Here is an 18,632-nt window from a genome sequence, read left to right as displayed (position 1 = left end):
CAATCATATATTTTTTATAAGAAAAAAATCAAAATTTTCTCACAAATTTTATAAAATTTTGAATATTCTCTCCTTATAACTATTTACATGTATTTACCTAATATATATATAAAAGATTCAAACTTTTTCTAATATTCAAAACTCAATCCTAATATCATACAAGATTCTCTCATATGTGACTTTTTTCTCTTTTCTTTTTTAATCAATAAAAAGGTGAAGAAAAAAAAAGATCATTTCTTTAGTTGAATATTGATGAGTATGTCAATCTCGATATAATATATATGATAAAATAGAACGGTTGTGCTACTCAAATAATATAAGTTTCTACATTGGTCTCATCGCATGTCAAATAAGATAGGTTTTTATAAATTAGATAGGTTTTAACGTTAGTCTCATCACATGTATACGCTTTAAATATTAATACAAAATATTTTTAATATATAAGCCTTGCATTAGTTTTATTGATGTAATGTCGGTCGAATTGAAAGATAAAAATCATGCTAATATTATTTATTCAAACTTATTGTAATTGAGTTATTTATCAACATTCAATATTAGGAGAAATTGGTTGTAGAAATAGTTATAATTTCTTTTTTCCTTTTTGGATTTCTTAATCAATAAGGAGTTGGATTAGATTAGTGAGAAATAATAGAGAAAAAGTGATTGATATTCAAAAGAGGAAGAAAGTGGAAGAAATTTAATTAAAATGAAAAGATGAAATTAAAAAATTTAAATAAAAAAAAAAAAGAGAAGAAGAAGAAGAAGAAAAGAGAAAGGCACAAATGTGAGTTTCAATAAAGGTTGGGTTGGAGTGATAATATGTTGGAATAACCAAGGTTTCATTTTGACCATCTTTTCTCTTTTCTTTTCTCTTTTTCTTTTCTTCTCTCTCTCTCTCTCTCTTCACCCACACCAATAAAAAATATCTCTTTCTCTATTTCCTTCCTCGAATCTCTCTAAACCATCAAATCAAATGACTGATACAAAAATCATCTCAGGCTGCCCATCTTTCTGTATTTCACAAAATTATCTAATCATATAGTGGGAATCACAAACATGAATACGTTCCAGTTAATTAAATCTTTTGTATTATCACATTTTCTATCTTATTAATGTTGATTTTCACTTGGTAAATCTTTTACAAATATTTCAAACTCACGAGTGAGAAAGTATGTTAAATTGATGATATAATTAAATTTAGAGTAGTCATAATGGGTAGAACGTTTAAGACTAATAATTTTTAAATAATTGAAATGTAGTAAAATTGACAATGATAGAGTTTATGGTTGATATGATCTTCTCTAGGAGCTTAATCTAAATTTTGTTATATTTGCTAATTATTTTGCATTGTGTTATAACTACTCATAGTTTGGATTTAATTTGTATATTCACAACTACGTACCCACACCCTCCAAATCTCTCTTCGCCAAGAATTAAAATATTGAAGGCTGATATTGATATTTCAATTTTACATATATATCAACGAATATATTGATAAAAAATATTGAATATATCTATAAATATTTAATATCGATAATGAACTTTTAAATTTATGGATATATGAACGTATCCATGAATATTTTAATCTCATACTTTGTTCACATCTATGAAACGACTCTCTCTCACCAAAGGAGGAAATGAGAGAGAGAGAAGTGGCATCCATTCTCTTGGGTAAGGGTAAAGGAGGAGAGGGAGAGAGAGAGATAGAGAAAGGGCAAATTGTAAAGAAGAGAAAGAGGAAAAAAGGAAAGTTAGGTGATTCGATTCTCCTTGGGAATCACTTCCATGCATCACCACGACCAACTCATTATATATATATAATTCAAATTCAGTATCTAATAAGAAGCTATGAGAGTGATAGTCACTTTGAATAATGACTCTCCTTTTAGTATATTTGTTAAAACTTTCGTCATTTTGGAATCTTACCACTTTCTTTTTTTCTAACAACGTATGACAGTAAAATTTTCATCTTTTCTTTCCCCCTTTAGTTTTTTGTTAAAGTGTTGCTTATTTCTTTCTTTTACTTTACAGTTGTGTTCATTTTAATTATTTCCCCTTTGTATTTGTCTCACATGGGTAATCCTGCAAAAACACTTACCTCTTTTCTAACATTTATTGAATAAAGTGTGTGTTAATTGTGATGGGTATTAAACCCTGTTCTTTACAATACATAGGGAGAAAAAAAGTTGTTACTTTAACGAGATATTACATTACAATATAGATAGAGATGTGATAAAAAACAGTCAATATGATGACTATTCCCAAGAAAAAAAATCATATAAATTTGGAATATTAGCATAGACGTAGATCATAATTAGAGCTTGCTAATGGGATGATAGCAGATTTAACCAGAAATGATGATTACAGAAGGAGAGAGAAACTAATCCATATTTTTTAACAAAATGTGAGAAACCACATTAGAACTCATTGCATTCTTGCATTTGTGATGAAAAATCATTTTGGTCACCAGAAGCATAGAGATTCAAGACTGCTGTTAATTGGCAACTTATCCAGACTGATATAAGTGGATTCAACAGCATTGCTACTTGTGAAAAGCCATTTTTAGACACTAAAGTATCTAACATCAAGAAGAGGAAATTTTGGTAGCTAATAATGAATGCCATTTGACCCCTCTTCTATACTTTCGATCGTTTTTATGCACAAAAAAACCTGAACGCTATAATACAGGTGTTCAGGAGTTCGGAAAACAAGTCAAAGGGAAAAGATATCATATTCATAACCCCTTCCTACTCCGGTACATAGAGCTTCCTCCACTACGTGCACCAACAGAGGCAGTTGAAGGATACAAGTCCCTGTGGGTTGGTGAAGCACTTGCTCGAGATCCATGAGTAACTTGATGAGGTGATCCTGGGACTGACTCATTTGCTTTTGCAGCCTCAACTTCCAGATTCCTGGCTTCCTCGGCCAGCAAAGCTAACTGTTGAACAAAGAAGTCATTAACCAACAGCATCATATTAGAACTATCTGACACTCTTACGAATGAAGCAACGATTTGAATCCATCAGAGCATAGAGATCAAAAGACTAATGCACAGAAAACATCCCCTTTGAGTCTACACAAATGGGTGTTTATGGTATCAATTCTTACCCGAATTTCATTCTCTTTTACGCGGTCCTGAAGCGCACTTATGGCAGGACTAAGACTACATGCAAGGAAAGGAAAAACAAGAACAACTCCCAGTCAATTGTGTATTCAAGGCATACAGAGAATAAAAGACCAAAAATAAATGGTCGATAGAGGACAGCATGTGAGCCTAACCAATATTCAATTAACTTGCACATTGAAGCCTGATATGTTGATGTGTGATGTATGAACGTCAGCGGATGCACTTTCCCATCCCTATCAAAAACAAAAGTGATCATTACAGTCAATTATAAAATAGAAGACAGAACCATTTGTAAGTTAGGAATACATGCTCCAGATATTAATTAAAGAGAAAACCACTTACTTCATGTTATTCGAGATGGCTTGGTTATAAGCTGATCTCTCCTCTTCAAACAGAACATGCTGTAAATCTGTAAAAGATGTCAATGGTGAATCAAGCTTTATGAGCGATGCAGTCGGCATAACATGAAGAGGAATCTCTTTCCTTGAAAATTCAGCAGCACTGGGAGCAAGAGAGAGAAAAATGAGGATGATGAATTATCCTTCAGGAAAGAAAAACAAGATAACAAAGGCAACTGGTATATCTGACTCCCTCTCAATGCAGCTACACGCACAAGCAAGTACTCATGGATAGCACAATTTGAACTCATTACAAGATAACTCATTATTTAGATAACTTTATGACATTAGACGCCAAGACCAACAAATTAGCACTTTGAACGTACCTCATTTCAATATTTGAACGGTGCATTGCTTCTTGCATACTTTCAGACAAGTCCATTGGATCGATATCAGTAATCCCACTATTTGTATTATTAATAAGATAACTTCCACCAATTTTCTCTTTTCCTTGATAGTTGGTGTCGGCATTAGCAAAAAAATAACCCAACTCTGAAGATCGTCCAGTACCCTGTAGACAATGTCAAACAAGCCAATACACACCAATCATGGTGAAATGTTCAATACGCAGCACTTCAAAATTTTAAAAATTGAACTCCTACAATTGAAACTTTATATAAAATCCATGGAGCACTTCTTTAGATGTTTCCTTTGAAGACAAACAGTAACCGAGTGACTTCAATTAACCAGCAGACAATTACTTCATGTTGTAGCATGGAAATATTAAGCTAAAAAATATGCTACATTAAGATGATGAAATCATCCCAGTTTTTTCATTGATGATAAACTAATAGGCCATTTCAAGTTCAAACCTTGAACCAAGGTTTGCCAGATAAAACAAGGTGCATAATAAATGAAAGCTTCGTTACTTGTAATATCTTAAAAGAGTTAAATCTTATTCACAGAACTTGAATAGGCTTATATTATTTGTAACAGTACTTCATTAGCAATCCAAGAGAGAGAAATAAAAGTTTTAGCAAAACACAATTGCAAGATTTAGTTTCCTAATCGGCATGAAAGTGAATGGTGAGATTGATAGAAGAGATTTGTCTACAGAAGTGAATCTAAAACTCTAGGACATGCAGCTTTACCCACCTGTTTGAGTAGACGAATATGAGATTCAAAAGTGATGTAAGTTATTAGTTTTCTGCATAAGTTTTCCAAATTTAAAGTGAGGCAAGACTTATCAGGTACCTAGTTAAAAAATTTTCAAAATAGCTCAAGAGTCAAATTGTTTCTCCATAAACAAACAAGGCTCAACATCATCTGAGACAGAAAATTGACACTTTGGTAAAACCTTCTGCTCATCATTCAACATAAGCTGGCTATATGAATCCAAACATCCAGATTTAGGCATCTTTGTAATGAGGATATGTTGTACTTGTACCTTAAGAGCTCCAGCAATCATTGAATCACCAGTGTCTTGTTCCGGATTCTCTCCTGGTCCATAACCCACATTTCCTGATACATTATCAGAGGAACTTAAAGAAGATTCCACATCAATCACCGAATTTCGATATACAGGAGATAAAGAAATAGGTCTTGACAAGTGATTCTGTTTCCCATCAGAGGATTGGAAAGCAATAACTTGAATTCTTCCAACCTGGCATTTCCCAACTACGAAAGTTTAGCAAAAATGCCAAAGATAATTCTCCAAAGCAAAACAAGCAACTATTCGAACCTTGTTCGCATCTTCACTAAAGCAAGAAAATATCAGCCCAATAAATCCAGAATCAAGGAGCTGATATGTCCCTTGAGTTCGCACATCTGCAAGTAAGATTTCCATGAATGGAAAGTTATTGTCTTTGATAGAGAGGTGCAAAAGAAAAAATAGCATCCTCTAATAAATAAATCAAGGAGACTCCTTTAGCCAAAATTGTAACAAAGATAAATAATGTAAAAGATTTCAAACTTTGATATGAAATACTAATTATTTTCTTATATAACATAGAAATATTTGTAAGCTCTTTTGAATTATTAACTTTCACAATGAATACGAAGAGGAAAGAGAAACTGCACTGATGAAATGTCACCAATGATGAAATTTTCAGGTCTAGTTTTGTAACTATTGTAATACAATCATCAGAACAAACGAGTAAAGAGAAAAGTTTCAGCTTTCTATTCTAAGCATCCTAGCACCGAAAGAAAGCCTAATCTGAAGTTTTTTCCTTCAAAAAAGGAAAAAAAAAAAAGAATAATAGAAAGAAAGAAGAAGAAGAAATGTCTTTAATTGAAAAATGGAAGAGGAAGAGGCTAGGAGCATACAGAAGCTAAAGGAGAGTTGGTCTCTAATCATTTATCACCAATAAGACATAATCACTTGAAGGATGAAACAATATGCTAGTTTGGGTGGAATGGAATGGAAACTTGGTCCCCAGATGAGACATAGGAATCCAGAGCAAGATGGAAAACCAATTAATCGACATGCAAAACCTTTTACACCATTGCTGTTATTACAGCTCACGAACAAGATGGGTTACAATTAAACATCATGGACAAGTCAATACTAACCAACATGTGAAGGAAGCACTGTAATATGAGGATGTGAATGGTACCACCCAATAACTCTAGTTGTTCTACCAGTCATTGCTGTCATTCTGTTCTATAAAATTAAGAATATAACAATATTGAATAAAAGCAAAATAACTTCAGAATTTGAATAGTTAACCTACTTATGTTAAACTACTTTACAAAGCCACACTGGTATTAAAAATCAGTTTCAACGTTTGACTCTTGAAGGTAGAAAACATAATGAAAATTCTCACCACTCATAAAATTTAACTAGGCAGACTCCTGGCACATTGCAATCCCATTTCATTTTTTTTCCTCTTATACGTTATACCCAATACAATTATATATTAAACAAGGAAAATGGTCCACTTTGCTAGATCCCCAACCCAATCATTTAAACACATACCATGAAAAACTTTCTTCATCAAAGTATGGTTTTTATATTAAAAAAAAAGAGTTTGTGGACATCCGAAGGCCTAGACTCTGGAGACATTGTGGGTGTTCTTTATTAAGCTCGCCCAAAAATCTGAGCAAGCGACCTCTGGCTAGGTGTTACTTAGAGGAGGCAGCCCAAGCAAATGGGGTTGCTCCCCTAGGGGGTCCTAGTGTAAATGAAATTGTAGAGTCAAAATATTGCGCAATAGACAATCTATGAACGAATGTTTTAACATAAACTGAGAAAGGTCTTTTCATTTATCAAGACAATAATGGATTTAAATGATAATAAAAAAGATGCACTCGAAAGGAAGTATTGATATAAGGCATTAGCTAAGATACATAGGACCATGTCTAGAAGATGAGGAATTTCCTAAAGCTAAAAGGAACAAAGGATATCTCGGCCTGGGCTGATGCAGCAGCCAATTGTTCAGGATGAGTCTCCACACGGTCCTTCCTTCTGTCAGACCGTGTCTGAGGCGATGCCCCCCAAATTAGTGCAGTTACACTACCATTTTTCGAATGCTGCAAAATCTCATGGTCAGGAAGAATGCAGAACCCAAATAACAACTACCTTTTAAAAAGAAAAATATAGCACCCTGAAAGAAAAGGCATGAAAATAGCTTAAAGCTTAGAGAATGAACCATGAAATAGAAATTACTCAAACTCTAGAAAGAAACTATAGAATCAAAATTCAGATAGACCATCGAATAAGAGCTAGAACATATTCGCACGCACTAATGTGAAAGACAAACCAAGTCTGCTTTCAACAGCACCATTTGGAATCAGAAGACCCATTAACTGGAAGCACCACAAATACCACTCTTCACTCTGATCTTTACGAAATGGCTAAGAAATCAATTAACTGAGCTAGAACAGCACAAGAACTTTACCTCTAACTCTAAAGTAAAGAGAATTAAAACTGCAAACAACCCCATTTGCCAAAACAACCAATCTAACCTTCATTTCAAATAACATCCAACACAAGAAACAACGAAGCGAAGAAACAGACACCCAGTAATCAAAATTAAAGCAAAACTCAAAGAAACCCTTGAAAGAAAGGGAAGTAAATTGCAGAGTGGAAATAAAGAGAGTGACCTCAATATCGCCAAGGAGAAGGCCCATGATTTCTTCAGTCTCGGTGGATAATGCATGAGTGAGACAAGTAAACCAGACATCTTCAGACATCTTCACGGCCGTCAGAGACATCTTTGGATCACCGGTTTCTTTGTGAATATTGGAAACTTCGATTCTCTGTGTAAAGAATGAAAGAAGGCAAAAAAGAGAGATTCGGAAGGATCTTCAAGCTTTAATTTCAACTCTCAAGCGAGACTCACTGGCCGGTGTTTCGAACAACCTGGTGCACCGGATCGCAAGGCTCAGCTTCTGTCCGGTACGGTCGTGCGTACTTGTTCATATCTGATTGTAAGTTCGTGGCCATGTGATTTAGACACGTCTGCTTTCTTCTTTTAATAAAATTTTGTTGATGAATCAGTTTTAATAGAAATTGTAATAACATTTATTTTAATTGTTTTCAAGTGAAATCGTCCAATCAAATAAACTTTTGTTATAAAAAACTTTATTTGATAGTTAGTAACACAAGGTCATTTATAGAAATTAATTTTTTTTTTTTGTTATAATTCATAATTTTATCACATTTATTTAAAATTACTTATATTTTTAAAGAAATGTTTAAGCAACTATTGACTCCACATTTGTTATTTTAGATAAAAAAGTAGTCTTTCTTTTTTACTCGTTGGTGTGCGCTATAATTTGAATCTTTTGTTTTTTTTAACTATTTATTTATAGTGTATTTTGATTACATGTTTTGTTTAATTTAGAAAATAACTAAAGGATTTGAAATGTATTTTAAACCATCTAAAAATGAGTTTAAACAAAAATAAATTTTTAATTTTTTCGATCAAATATTATTTTTCCAAACATCGAATATATTCTTTTATCCTTTCCTTTATTCTAACTTCACAGTAATTTTATAAAATTCAACAATCTCCCATGTGAATAAAAAAGAGTAAACCCTAAGGAGTTATTTTTCTCCATTTCTCAACTAGACATCACCACCAAGTCACGTAGCCAAACTCCTTCACCATCCCCACAACCATATTTCTTTTCTTTTCTCCTCCCTCTCCATCCTGCCGCACTAAATTTTCGTTCTCCTTCAACCTCAAGGTCTGTCCACGTTTTTTCTTCTTTTCTTCTTCGCTTTCCTATATCTTTTTTTTTAACTATCTCAATTTCGGCAATATTGAGCTGTAGCAACGTGTTTGATTCACATTTATTTCATTTCTGGTGGTGTTTTGTTGTAGTATTGTAGCTATCTATGGTTTTCTAGATGATCTGTGTCATTCCATTAACCGTTGAATATTCATGCCTCTTTCTATTACTTGGGTATTCGAAAATTTGTAGTCTTTAAGCTTGTATTCCTTCGTGAGGTGCTGTTTGCTTGTAATTCTTCTATTGGATAATGTGAAAGTCTTAAAATCTTGTTGCTCAAGGAATTTGTATCCGGTTTTTCAGTTTCTCATTGTATCTTGATGTATGCCACTACTTGCACATGTTTAAAACCGTACTCCAATTTACTGACTTTTGAACTTGTTGTCTACTTTAGAGTATCTAATTGGGCGCTACTCTTACAATTGGAATGATGGCAAAATCATTATCAAACTTACTCTTCAAGGGCTTGGCAGGTCTGCCTGCTACTCGCACTAGCAGAATAGTACGGTTTGAAAAAATCACACTATCATATATTAGTTTCTGATTCCTATTGTTTTGTTCCGTTGGTTTTAGCTTTTGTCTTGTTTACTTATTTTTTTAGAAGAGAAACAAATTTCATTAATGAATGAAATAGAGGAGTAAGAACTGCCAATACCTAGAGGTGTATTACAATAAAGTTTTCCAATTTGAAGTTAAATAAGTTGAGCTAAGTTAAGGAAAAGCTTGTACTATGCTGATTATATTGTGGTGCCTCATTTTGAACTGTTGATAGGTGGTGCCTGGGTTAAATTATCAGCATGGAATGAGATACTCAACGACAGTACCCAATGAACCTGATACCCATGACGATTTCAAACCTACTAATAAACTTGAGAATTCTGGCCTTTCTTTGAGGGATGTTGTGGAACAGGTATGACTGCTTTTGTTAAAGAACTGATAATATATAGGAAGCATATTTTGATGTGTCTAATCTAGAAGAGCTATGTGCTTTGCCTCTCTTTTCTTGATAAGAGAAAATTTCATGATTAGTTGTACACAAAATGAGAAAGTAACAAAAAGGTCTTCCAGATTCTGCAAAATGTAGAAAGGTTAAATGTTTTCTGGTCTGAGTAGAATGTGGAGAATTTAAGAACCGGTACTAATGGTTTAGAAATACTGACATATTACGGCAACTTTGACTTTATTCTTTTCTAGTTTTTTTATTGGCTATGTTATTTTTAAACTACATTGTAAGGTCTTTAACTCTTCAACATCAGCCTGCCAATATCTATGCTTTCATGGGTATGCAAGTCTCATATCGGCATTATTTTTCATTTTGTATTGTTATCAGGATGTACGACAAAATCCTGTGATGATCTACATGAAAGGGGTGCCGGATGTTCCTCAATGTGGATTTAGTGCTCTTGCTGTTAGAGTGTTGAAGTTATATAGTAAGTGCTCATTGTGTGTGCTTGTCTGTTTTAATGAGTCTATTCTCTTTGGGATAAGCTTTTTCAGGGACATGCCTGTCTGTTCGTTCCCCTGGAACATAAACTGATGGTCTTATAATCCTATGTTTGAGTGAGCCAATATTGTGCCTGTTATGTTTGTTATGTGTGTAACAAGTATATTATATTATAACTATATGCTCTCAATACTTCAAATTACTGGCTGACTGATCGCTAATGTCTACCATTATCTTGCTTCTTTCCAATCCTATCTTTTGCATGAATTTTTTCTGTATGGTCTTTGGTTTTCTAGTTCTTAGGACGAAAATCTGGATCGGCTTTTTAAAATCACAAACTTGCATGCTTTGTACTGTGCCTATCTCTGAATATAAATCCTTGCAGCACCTTTCTATTGCTTCTCATCTTTTTCCACGATTCTAATGTGTTTAAGTTTTGCAGATGTACCTTTGAGTGCTAGAAATATCTTGGAAGACGCTGAACTTAAAAGTGCCGTGAAATCCTTCAGGTATGCTGGCCCGTGGCCCCTTAGATACCGAATTTCCCTCTTCAGGGGTGAAAATTTTCAAATATTTGATTTCCAAAAAATGAAGTCATGGATGTGTAGCGTAGGTATGAACTAATTTCAGACTATGAAATTGTGAATGGCTCACAAATTAGTTATAGTTTGTTTATTTCCAGAAATATAAGCAAAAAATTTATATAAATTACAATTAAATCGTTTTTACTCTCAAACTAAGCTATGGATGTGGATATTGTTATTAGTATTTGTACTTTATTAGACTCTAATAAAATGGATGTGGATATTATTTGTATATAAATTAATAATTAAATTGTTTTTACTCCAAACTAAGTTATGGATGTGGATATTGTTATTAGTATTTGTACTTTATCAGGCCAAATGGTTAACCATTTTTTCTGTCTCAAGAGCAATTATAAGGATATCGGAGATATCAATAGATATTGAATTTCAATATTGAGCCCCTCAATTTAAGGATTATTTAGGATTATATAGACATGCCGATGGATATTTGCTACTTGACAAATGAAATTATTTCTGAATTTAAACTCGTGACATTGTTGGCTGAAGAAGTAATTGGACGTGTTGTGATTTGAAAGTATTTTGGATGGCAGCCATTGGCCAACATTTCCACAGATATTCATAAAAGGAGAGTTTATTGGAGGATCTGATATCATACTCAATCTGCATCAGGTATCCAACTTCTTATACCTTAGTTCACTTCTCATAAGTTCCTACATGAACTTAAGGGTTTTCTGTCACTCTCTTTCAAGGTACCTGTGTTAAAATTCAAATCAGTTTAGGGACTAAATTTTTACATTCATTAAAGATTCATTAAAGGATCAAAAATGTTTTTTAACCAACTTTATCCTCAAAGTTCTCTCTGTTGTAATCCTAATAAACTAAAGTTCAAGAACTAAATTGTTACTTTCAGACAGGACTAAAAGTGTTCTTTTAACTAACTTTATTTTCAAAGTGCTCGTTTGATGCATTGCCTTGATATTGTTCTTTGTCATGTGTAGTCTGGAGAATTGAAGGAAAAGCTCAACGATATTGCAGCCAATCAGAAGACTGAATAAGTTCTATGAAGATATGATTAAACCCATTTTTTCTTCTTTTTTTGTTTCAACTTGTGAGAAGATGAGGCTGAAGATTATTTATGTTTGTTATTAGCCAAACCTCTTTTCCTATCTCCAGAGGGTTTGTAGTCGATCATTTCACCTCTCTTTTTTTCTTCTTTTCTTTTTAATGTCACATATATTCTCTAATAAATGTGACCTACACTTACCACTGTTATTTTACCTCTTTTCTCTTGGTGCTACCATTGCTTGCTTTTACCAACATTTTAGGACATTGCTTGAAATGTTATTTTATCTACTTCTAAAACGCAATATATACAGCTAAAGTAATACATGTTAAATTCTATGATATTTAAATTTTTATTTCTTGTCTCACATTTGTTGGAGGAAAAAAATACTCAGGGGTTCAAATAATCCCACCCCAACAACCCAAACAAAAAAATAATCCCTCCCCAACAACCCAAACATTTTTGTTGTTGAGTTGGATTAAGTTAAACATTTTCTATTTTCATCGTGGGAGGTTGACTAAAGAAATCTGGGTTGTTCCAACTCCAACCCAAATTACATATATATTAATAGATAATAAAATATTTACATTAGAAAAAAGATTTGAATCTGCTGTCTACACAAAAAGTCCTTCAATTTAAAACTTTTAAATAACAAAAATTTTACATTACTCCAATCTAACTAAGTCCACTAAAGAAAATTTTATTGATTATTTTTAAAAATAGCAAAATTATGTTTTGAATATAGATAGTAATTTATTTTTGTAATCAACCTTAGATTGATGGTAATAATTTTTGGTATATATTTATAGGTGCTTTTAAAAGTTTTGTCATTTAAATTTTTTTTTTTAAATTAAATGATTTTAAAAAAAATTAATTCAATGACCAAAAGAAATTTGGCATAGACAATAAATTCAAATAACTGAATAGCCTCTCCAAAACCTGTTAAAGCATTTAAAAAAGCAAAAAGTATAAGCTCAAACGTTCATTACATTTGGGATCCTGTCTTAATTTTACTCATTTTCATGTTCAATCTCAATCTCCAAAAAGGCATTAATATTAATACAATCATAACTGGAAGAAATTAAAAAGGACAGAAAAAGAAGAAATGAAAAACTTTTTCCTGCCTAACTTACAATAAATCCATCTGACTGCTCCATCAGTTACGATTTTGACAAAACTGTAGGGTAGATAAGGACTTATCACCCCATCAATTACCATGAATCACGACGTATTTAACTCGAGTCTAACTTGGAATACTCTTCCTCGCCTGAATCATTCAGGGGTCTTTAACTGAGTAGTTTTGGCTGGGTTCCCACCGTGCTGATATTAACTTGTTTCCTTCTTGGCACTTGTTGAGCAAAGATACCGAAGTAAATACTCATTCGACGAACACATATCAGCCACATCTTGATGTGTTCTGGTTATAGCCATTTGCAAGGATTTTAAGGCAGGAAGTAGGTTTCTAGAATTTTGTTGGATGTAAGTCCCGTGAACTTTGCAAAGTTCCTGAGTAAAAAGAATTAATGATGAGTTCAATCATTTCCACAACTACAGTTTTACGGCTAAAATACAATATCTCCATCTGCACTAGAAACTCAAGAAACTACCTGACACCACCGTAGAACAAACTCCAAATGTGGGCAACTTTCCAGAAGTTCCGCTAATGCCTCGACTAACCTCTGCAAATATCTATGCGGAATGGATTGGATTAGTTTTGCAATATCCACAGGATTCACAGAGAAAATGCATTTCTTTATTAAAGCATCCTCATTTAATCGCAAACTAAGAATTAAAGCCCTGCTCGATTGATCTTCATCAAGTGCAGCATTGATTGCCTGCAAAAACATTAACCAACAATAAATATGAAAAAGATGAACCGTTCAAGACAACAATCTCAAATTCGGTTAGGAACATGCCAGAAAAATCAATTTTATTTTAGTAGTTCTGTCTTTATCTTATTGCAATATAATTTATTTTCCCTTAAAAGCAATAACTTATGTTTATGATAATTGCTAGACAACATCTGCATTCATTACCTCAGGTGTGACATCGATGTCAAGATCAGTAGGATCAAAGATAAAAGATTCGTCGATTGAATAAATAAGAACTCCTTCCGTTGTTGATGCTGCAAAATTTCGACCAGTTGGCGCAATTCTTAAGCATTTTGTTCTTACGACTGGTCGTCCACGATTGAGCAAGGACCCTGGTAAATCATGGCCTAATTTCTCACGTGTTTGTTGATCAACTCCTTCTTCTATATCACTGTCATCGTCATCAATCAAATCTAAGGGGCCAGCATCTGTCATATTCTTAGAATTTAAAACGTCGAGAACTCCATCTAAAGAGAGATTATTGGTTATTTGAAACCTCCGCAACAATACCTGAGCAGGAAAAACACGATATATAATGCTGAACCACAACATGATGCAACAAGGAAAAAAGGTGAGAGAAAAAGACAACTGAAAGAAAAACATGAAGTGTAGCAGTAGCTGCACTATGCTTCGGATATCCAAACAACTTCTCCATGACTTCATGCGTAAAGCAATATAATCCAAGGGGAGAACAGGTTCTTCTCAGGTATTATGATGTAAAAAGGGAAAATCACACTGTAACCAAAAGTAATGAAAACCAATTTGAATTCTTTCAACATGAAACACAATCAACAAACACGCCAACCTACTAGGTTTTAATCAAGGGAACTGAAATTTCATATAAAAGGAACATGTATAGTTTCACTTTATATAACTTTTGTAGTGTTGTGACAACATCCAATCAAACAAACAAATCATATATGACGTTTTTATTTACATTAAAGCCTCGAACCAGTTAAATGAATGCAAAGTTGGTATCTGAAATCCAGTCATTTGATCTAATGCAATACAAATAGTCAGAGACTATAAATAAAAATAAAAACATACAAACTAACCTGATCTGCAATGTCATACATACAGATGTATTTACTAGATCCTCCAGCTAATATATAACTCCCATCGGCAGAATAACATAATGTTGTGAAGCACTTTCCTGAACTTGAAGTAGCGGCAGATCTTCTATCAGTCATCAAACGCCCTCCAGCAATGTCCCTACGCCCTTCAATTGTATACATCAATATACCATCAATGGGATCCCAAAAATGGATCTGACCATCTAATGTACAGCTAGCCAACTGCCTTCCATCTGGACGATAAACCACAGTAAGAACATCATGCATGTGATTGAACGTTTCAACAGCCCCTTTCCCTTCAAAAACATCCCACAAGCGAACAGTTTTATCCCATGATGAGGAAGCTAAGACTGCCTACATGATAGTAAGGAAAGGTGATTAGTATTAGGAAAAAAAAATAGCAATAAAACTCTCATCTTTATTATTGACAAAAAGATAGGGAAAAGATAAGCATAATCAAAGAAAATAAAGAGATAAAAAGATCCAACATGAAGTAAAATATTATTCTAGAATTAGAAATTCAAGATGTAAATGAATGTGTCCATGAACTCACATTTGTAGGAGAAAACATCAATCCATGAACGGGACCTTCATGCCCACTGAGGATATCCAACAAACGACCAGTCTTCATTGACCAAACAAAAATCTACAAAGTACACAAACTTTCAGCCAGGACTTTAGCATAAAGCTAGTAGGGAGCACCCATATTCCAAGAAAGCTCACGAGGATACCTCAAACGAATCTAATGTTCCAGCACAAACAACTTCACCACTTTGATCTACCGCCAAGGAAACAAATTGCCGAGAAGTAGGGGAGGTAAAAGTTCTAAAATTTCGATAGCGAAACAAATCCCATGCACGAACAGTACCATCAAGAGATGCACTCAAGAGACAGTGGTTATTTGCCAGAAACTGGAGGGCAGTAACAGCATTTGCATGCTCGGAGAATGTAACAAAGCAGAAGCCCGATTGAACCGTCCAGACCTACACCAAACAGGCATTAGCCAGTTCATCCAACAACAAGAAATTATTAAAAAAGGCTCAAACAAATTTGGCATCATACTTCCTTGCCGATGATGAAAAAATCAGTATTACATTAGGGTACAATAAGTCAGAGGGTCACTAGACTACATACTGATAACTGATAAGCACAAGTAACGTGATCACTTAGCTACAGGAGCCAAGGACCGCCAAGTGTTTAAACTTACAGATCGTAAAAAATACACTGTACATTTGGAAATATGGAGTAGAACACATTTTTTGTTATTTGTCATAAGTGAATCCAACTATCTATTGCATTAGGGTAATTACATGTTAAAGAAAAAAGTACACCTTTAAGAAATTAAGGTACCTTGACTTTGTTATCATCAGCTCCAGTTGCCAATAGTTGTGAATCCGGTGAATAAGCAAGACAATTAACATCAAAGTAATGTCCCTGTTGTTTCAATATGTAGCTTTCCGACCGCCATTCCCACACTAGTAACTGACCAAGTTTCGCACACCCAAATGACAACCAGTTGCCATGCTGATTGAAAATAGCTGTGGTAATTTTCTCTCTTGATATTGACAACATGTGCAAGCACACAAAATCCGGCATCTGATACAGCCCAAACACACCATTAGAGAATCCCACAACCACCATATCAAGGTACCTATGATAATCACATGCAGTCACCTTTGCCGGAGCCTGAGAAAAATTATCCTTCCTCACTAACTGCCATTTTTCTCTAAGCAAGTAACCATCTTCACTATCCACATTACCATCACCAATATTCTTCCTCTTCTTAACACTAACAACCCCACCACTCTCCACATTTTCTTCACTATCCCTCCTAGGAGTCCCCGGTGAAGCTGGTTCTGAATTATCCACTTCCATTTCATCAAAATTATTCTGTATAATACCCCAACTAAAAATATAACAATCTCGCGTGATCGTATAAACTTTTTCTACCTTATTAGTTTTCTTATTAGTCCCAAAATATGAACCGACAATTGAATCTCTGTGACCCAAAAACAACTGTGGTTTATACTTAACCCCACTTAACTTCTTCACAAAAAGTAACCTAGCAGTCAAATCCTTCGACCCAGCAAGTAAGTAATTGCCATCAGGACTCCAGTCTAACGCTGTAACTTTATCATGACAATCGGCAAAAGTTCTTACCAGTTCGAAAGGAAAGAATTCCTTCCTAAACCCCGGTGCGCGCCAAATTTGCACCAATTTCCCAGTGCCAACAGCAATATTTGCACCGTCGGGGCTAAACTTGACGACACTGACAGGCTTCTTGAAGGAAATACGGTGAAGAACAACTCGACGTCGGAGATTGATGAAGAGGCAACGATTCTTCTCGTCCACAGTGAATAAAAATACCCCATCGGGGGAGAGGGCAATACGACATATATTGGAAGATGATTGAAGGGGAAGAGTCGTTGTTTGAGACTTGACAAGGTCGGTAACGGAGATCCGGTTACCGACGGGTGAGATTAACAGAGTGTCCTCTGAAATCAGAACATTCCCACCTCTATACGGCGCTCCCAACAGGTTTTGAAACCGGTAATTCATCACCGGCGATTATGATTCCGGTAAAATTTCTGCCAAAATTCAGCTCTTTGATTTCTCAGAAGCAGAGGTAGGGATTTTGGAGGGTTTGATATTTTCTGGGCGCCTAAAAATCACCAATATAGACTTGTTTTCTTGCTGCAAAGTGTCTTAACAGTTCCAAATCTATGCCAAATCTACAAATAAAGGTTTCCAAGCATTAGAGGCCAATCTAAAGGACCTTAAACTGTTCGAAAAAAATCAGAGAATTTTTTCCCACTGAAACGTGCTCCAAACCTTGCTAGTTGGTGTCCGGAATTACCTAATCCTAAACATTTGGAGTCATCACACAATGGGTAACTCAGTTCTAATGCCGAAAATGAAAGATTAAGTTCCGAAAACTCACCACAAAGGGGGAAAACGCTGCTACAAGGTGTTGAAAGCGCGGGGATTGCTGCTGAAACTTGTCCAAAATGCGTGGGTCACCACAGTTTGTTGCTACCGAGAGTGAGGCTGCTGGTTCGTGGGTGTAACTCGCGCCACTGCGCTGGATTACTTGAGGTCGCGCGCAGAGGAGGTCGTCAGTGTCGTGAGTTAGAGCTCAACGTCAGGGTGGTCGCGCAGTCGACGGTGGTACCAACGTGTGAGGCGGGCGTTGTAGTCTGGCGGCGTGAGTTCTGCTACTGGCGAGAAAGAGGGGACTTTCGAATGGGGCGTTTCACACGCTGCAAATCGTGAAAGGGAGAGAGAGGAAGAGAGAGAAGAAGGTTTAGGGTTTTTCAATAAAGAAAAATTGCAACCTTTGTGACACTTTATTTAGTTTGAAGAAAAAAAAAAAGAAAGAAATTGAAATTGAGGAGAATAATAATTAAGAATATAATAACATTTTAATATAATTGTAAATATAACAAAATTATCACCGATAGACTTGTATTACTTATAGACTTCATATGGTATATCAGTGATAGACCAATATTTACAAACATGGTCTATCAGTGATAGGCTTATATAATTGATAGACTTTGACAAATGTTGTTATATTTACAAAAATTTTAAAATTGTGCTACATACTTAATTAATTTGAATTTAATTGCTAAATTTGCAACTATCCAAAAGAAGACCTAAACCACAAACTATTTCAAACTTGATTCACAGCCAAATTTATAAGTTGCATTGGCATCAAAGACGTGAGTCGAAAAAGTTGAATAGAATAACAATGTTCAAAATGATGATGATCAAAATCTAGAAAGTCAGTGATTTTTTTAGTTTTTCGATAAAACATCAATTTATCATCTACCTTTTAACTAAATATTAAGAAGGTTTAGTAGTGTTCATTTTTTTTATTGGCCACATAACTTTTACACACCATAACAAAAGATATGGTGTGTTTGTCAAACT

The 18,632-nt window shown here is 34.4% G+C and overlaps 3 protein-coding genes across 6 annotated transcripts; 1 reads left to right on the top strand and 2 right to left on the bottom strand.

The window, feature by feature from the left end:
• Positions 1-2,405: 2,405 nt before the first annotated feature.
• Positions 2,406-7,935, bottom strand: LOC101217628 (lys-63-specific deubiquitinase BRCC36). 2 transcript variants are annotated; one of them, XM_004152165.3, is made up of 10 exons: positions 7,570-7,935; positions 6,871-6,996; positions 6,037-6,124; positions 5,207-5,292; positions 4,913-5,128; positions 3,852-4,036; positions 3,470-3,628; positions 3,280-3,360; positions 3,109-3,163; positions 2,406-2,938 (listed from the first exon to the last, which is right to left on the bottom strand). In XM_004152165.3, the coding sequence occupies exons 1-10, from the start codon at positions 7,678-7,680 to the stop codon at positions 2,735-2,737; spliced, it is 1,311 nt and encodes a 436-aa protein (XP_004152213.1). In that variant the 5' UTR covers positions 7,681-7,935; the 3' UTR covers positions 2,406-2,734. The 2 variants fall into 2 exon arrangements, with proteins under 2 accessions (XP_004152213.1, XP_031740561.1); XM_031884701.1 differs by having other exon boundaries at positions 6,871-7,070; positions 7,570-7,909.
• Positions 7,936-8,499: 564 nt separating this feature from the next.
• Positions 8,500-12,031, top strand: LOC101217868 (monothiol glutaredoxin-S15, mitochondrial). 2 transcript variants are annotated; one of them, XM_004152166.3, is made up of 7 exons: positions 8,500-8,658; positions 9,098-9,205; positions 9,476-9,613; positions 10,034-10,133; positions 10,590-10,656; positions 11,283-11,361; positions 11,691-12,031. In XM_004152166.3, the coding sequence occupies exons 2-7, from the start codon at positions 9,131-9,133 to the stop codon at positions 11,745-11,747; spliced, it is 516 nt and encodes a 171-aa protein (XP_004152214.1). In that variant the 5' UTR covers positions 8,500-8,658; positions 9,098-9,130; the 3' UTR covers positions 11,748-12,031. The 2 variants fall into 2 exon arrangements, with proteins under 2 accessions (XP_004152214.1, XP_031739589.1); XM_031883729.1 differs by having other exon boundaries at positions 11,268-11,361.
• A 640-nt stretch (positions 12,032-12,671) lies between these two features.
• Positions 12,672-18,028, bottom strand: LOC101218104 (periodic tryptophan protein 2). 2 transcript variants are annotated; one of them, XM_031884293.1, is made up of 9 exons: positions 17,641-18,028; positions 17,532-17,562; positions 16,050-17,431; positions 15,431-15,682; positions 15,253-15,345; positions 14,682-15,053; positions 13,792-14,136; positions 13,363-13,590; positions 12,672-13,261 (listed from the first exon to the last, which is right to left on the bottom strand). In XM_031884293.1, exons 3-9 carry the CDS (start codon positions 17,256-17,258, stop codon positions 13,082-13,084), a joined length of 2,679 nt encoding a protein of 892 aa, XP_031740153.1. In that variant the 5' UTR covers positions 17,259-17,431; positions 17,532-17,562; positions 17,641-18,028; the 3' UTR covers positions 12,672-13,081. The 2 variants fall into 2 exon arrangements, with proteins under 2 accessions (XP_031740153.1, XP_004152215.1); XM_004152167.3 differs by lacking the exon at positions 17,532-17,562.
• Positions 18,029-18,632: the final 604 nt, after the last annotated feature.

The sequence above is a fragment of the Cucumis sativus genome, chromosome 4 (genome assembly GCF_000004075.3).
Source record: "Cucumis sativus cultivar 9930 chromosome 4, Cucumber_9930_V3, whole genome shotgun sequence".
NCBI lineage: Eukaryota > Viridiplantae > Streptophyta > Magnoliopsida > Cucurbitales > Cucurbitaceae > Cucumis > Cucumis sativus.
Note: the sequence above shows the minus strand (reverse complement) of the source record. Positions and strands in the feature narration are given on the sequence as shown.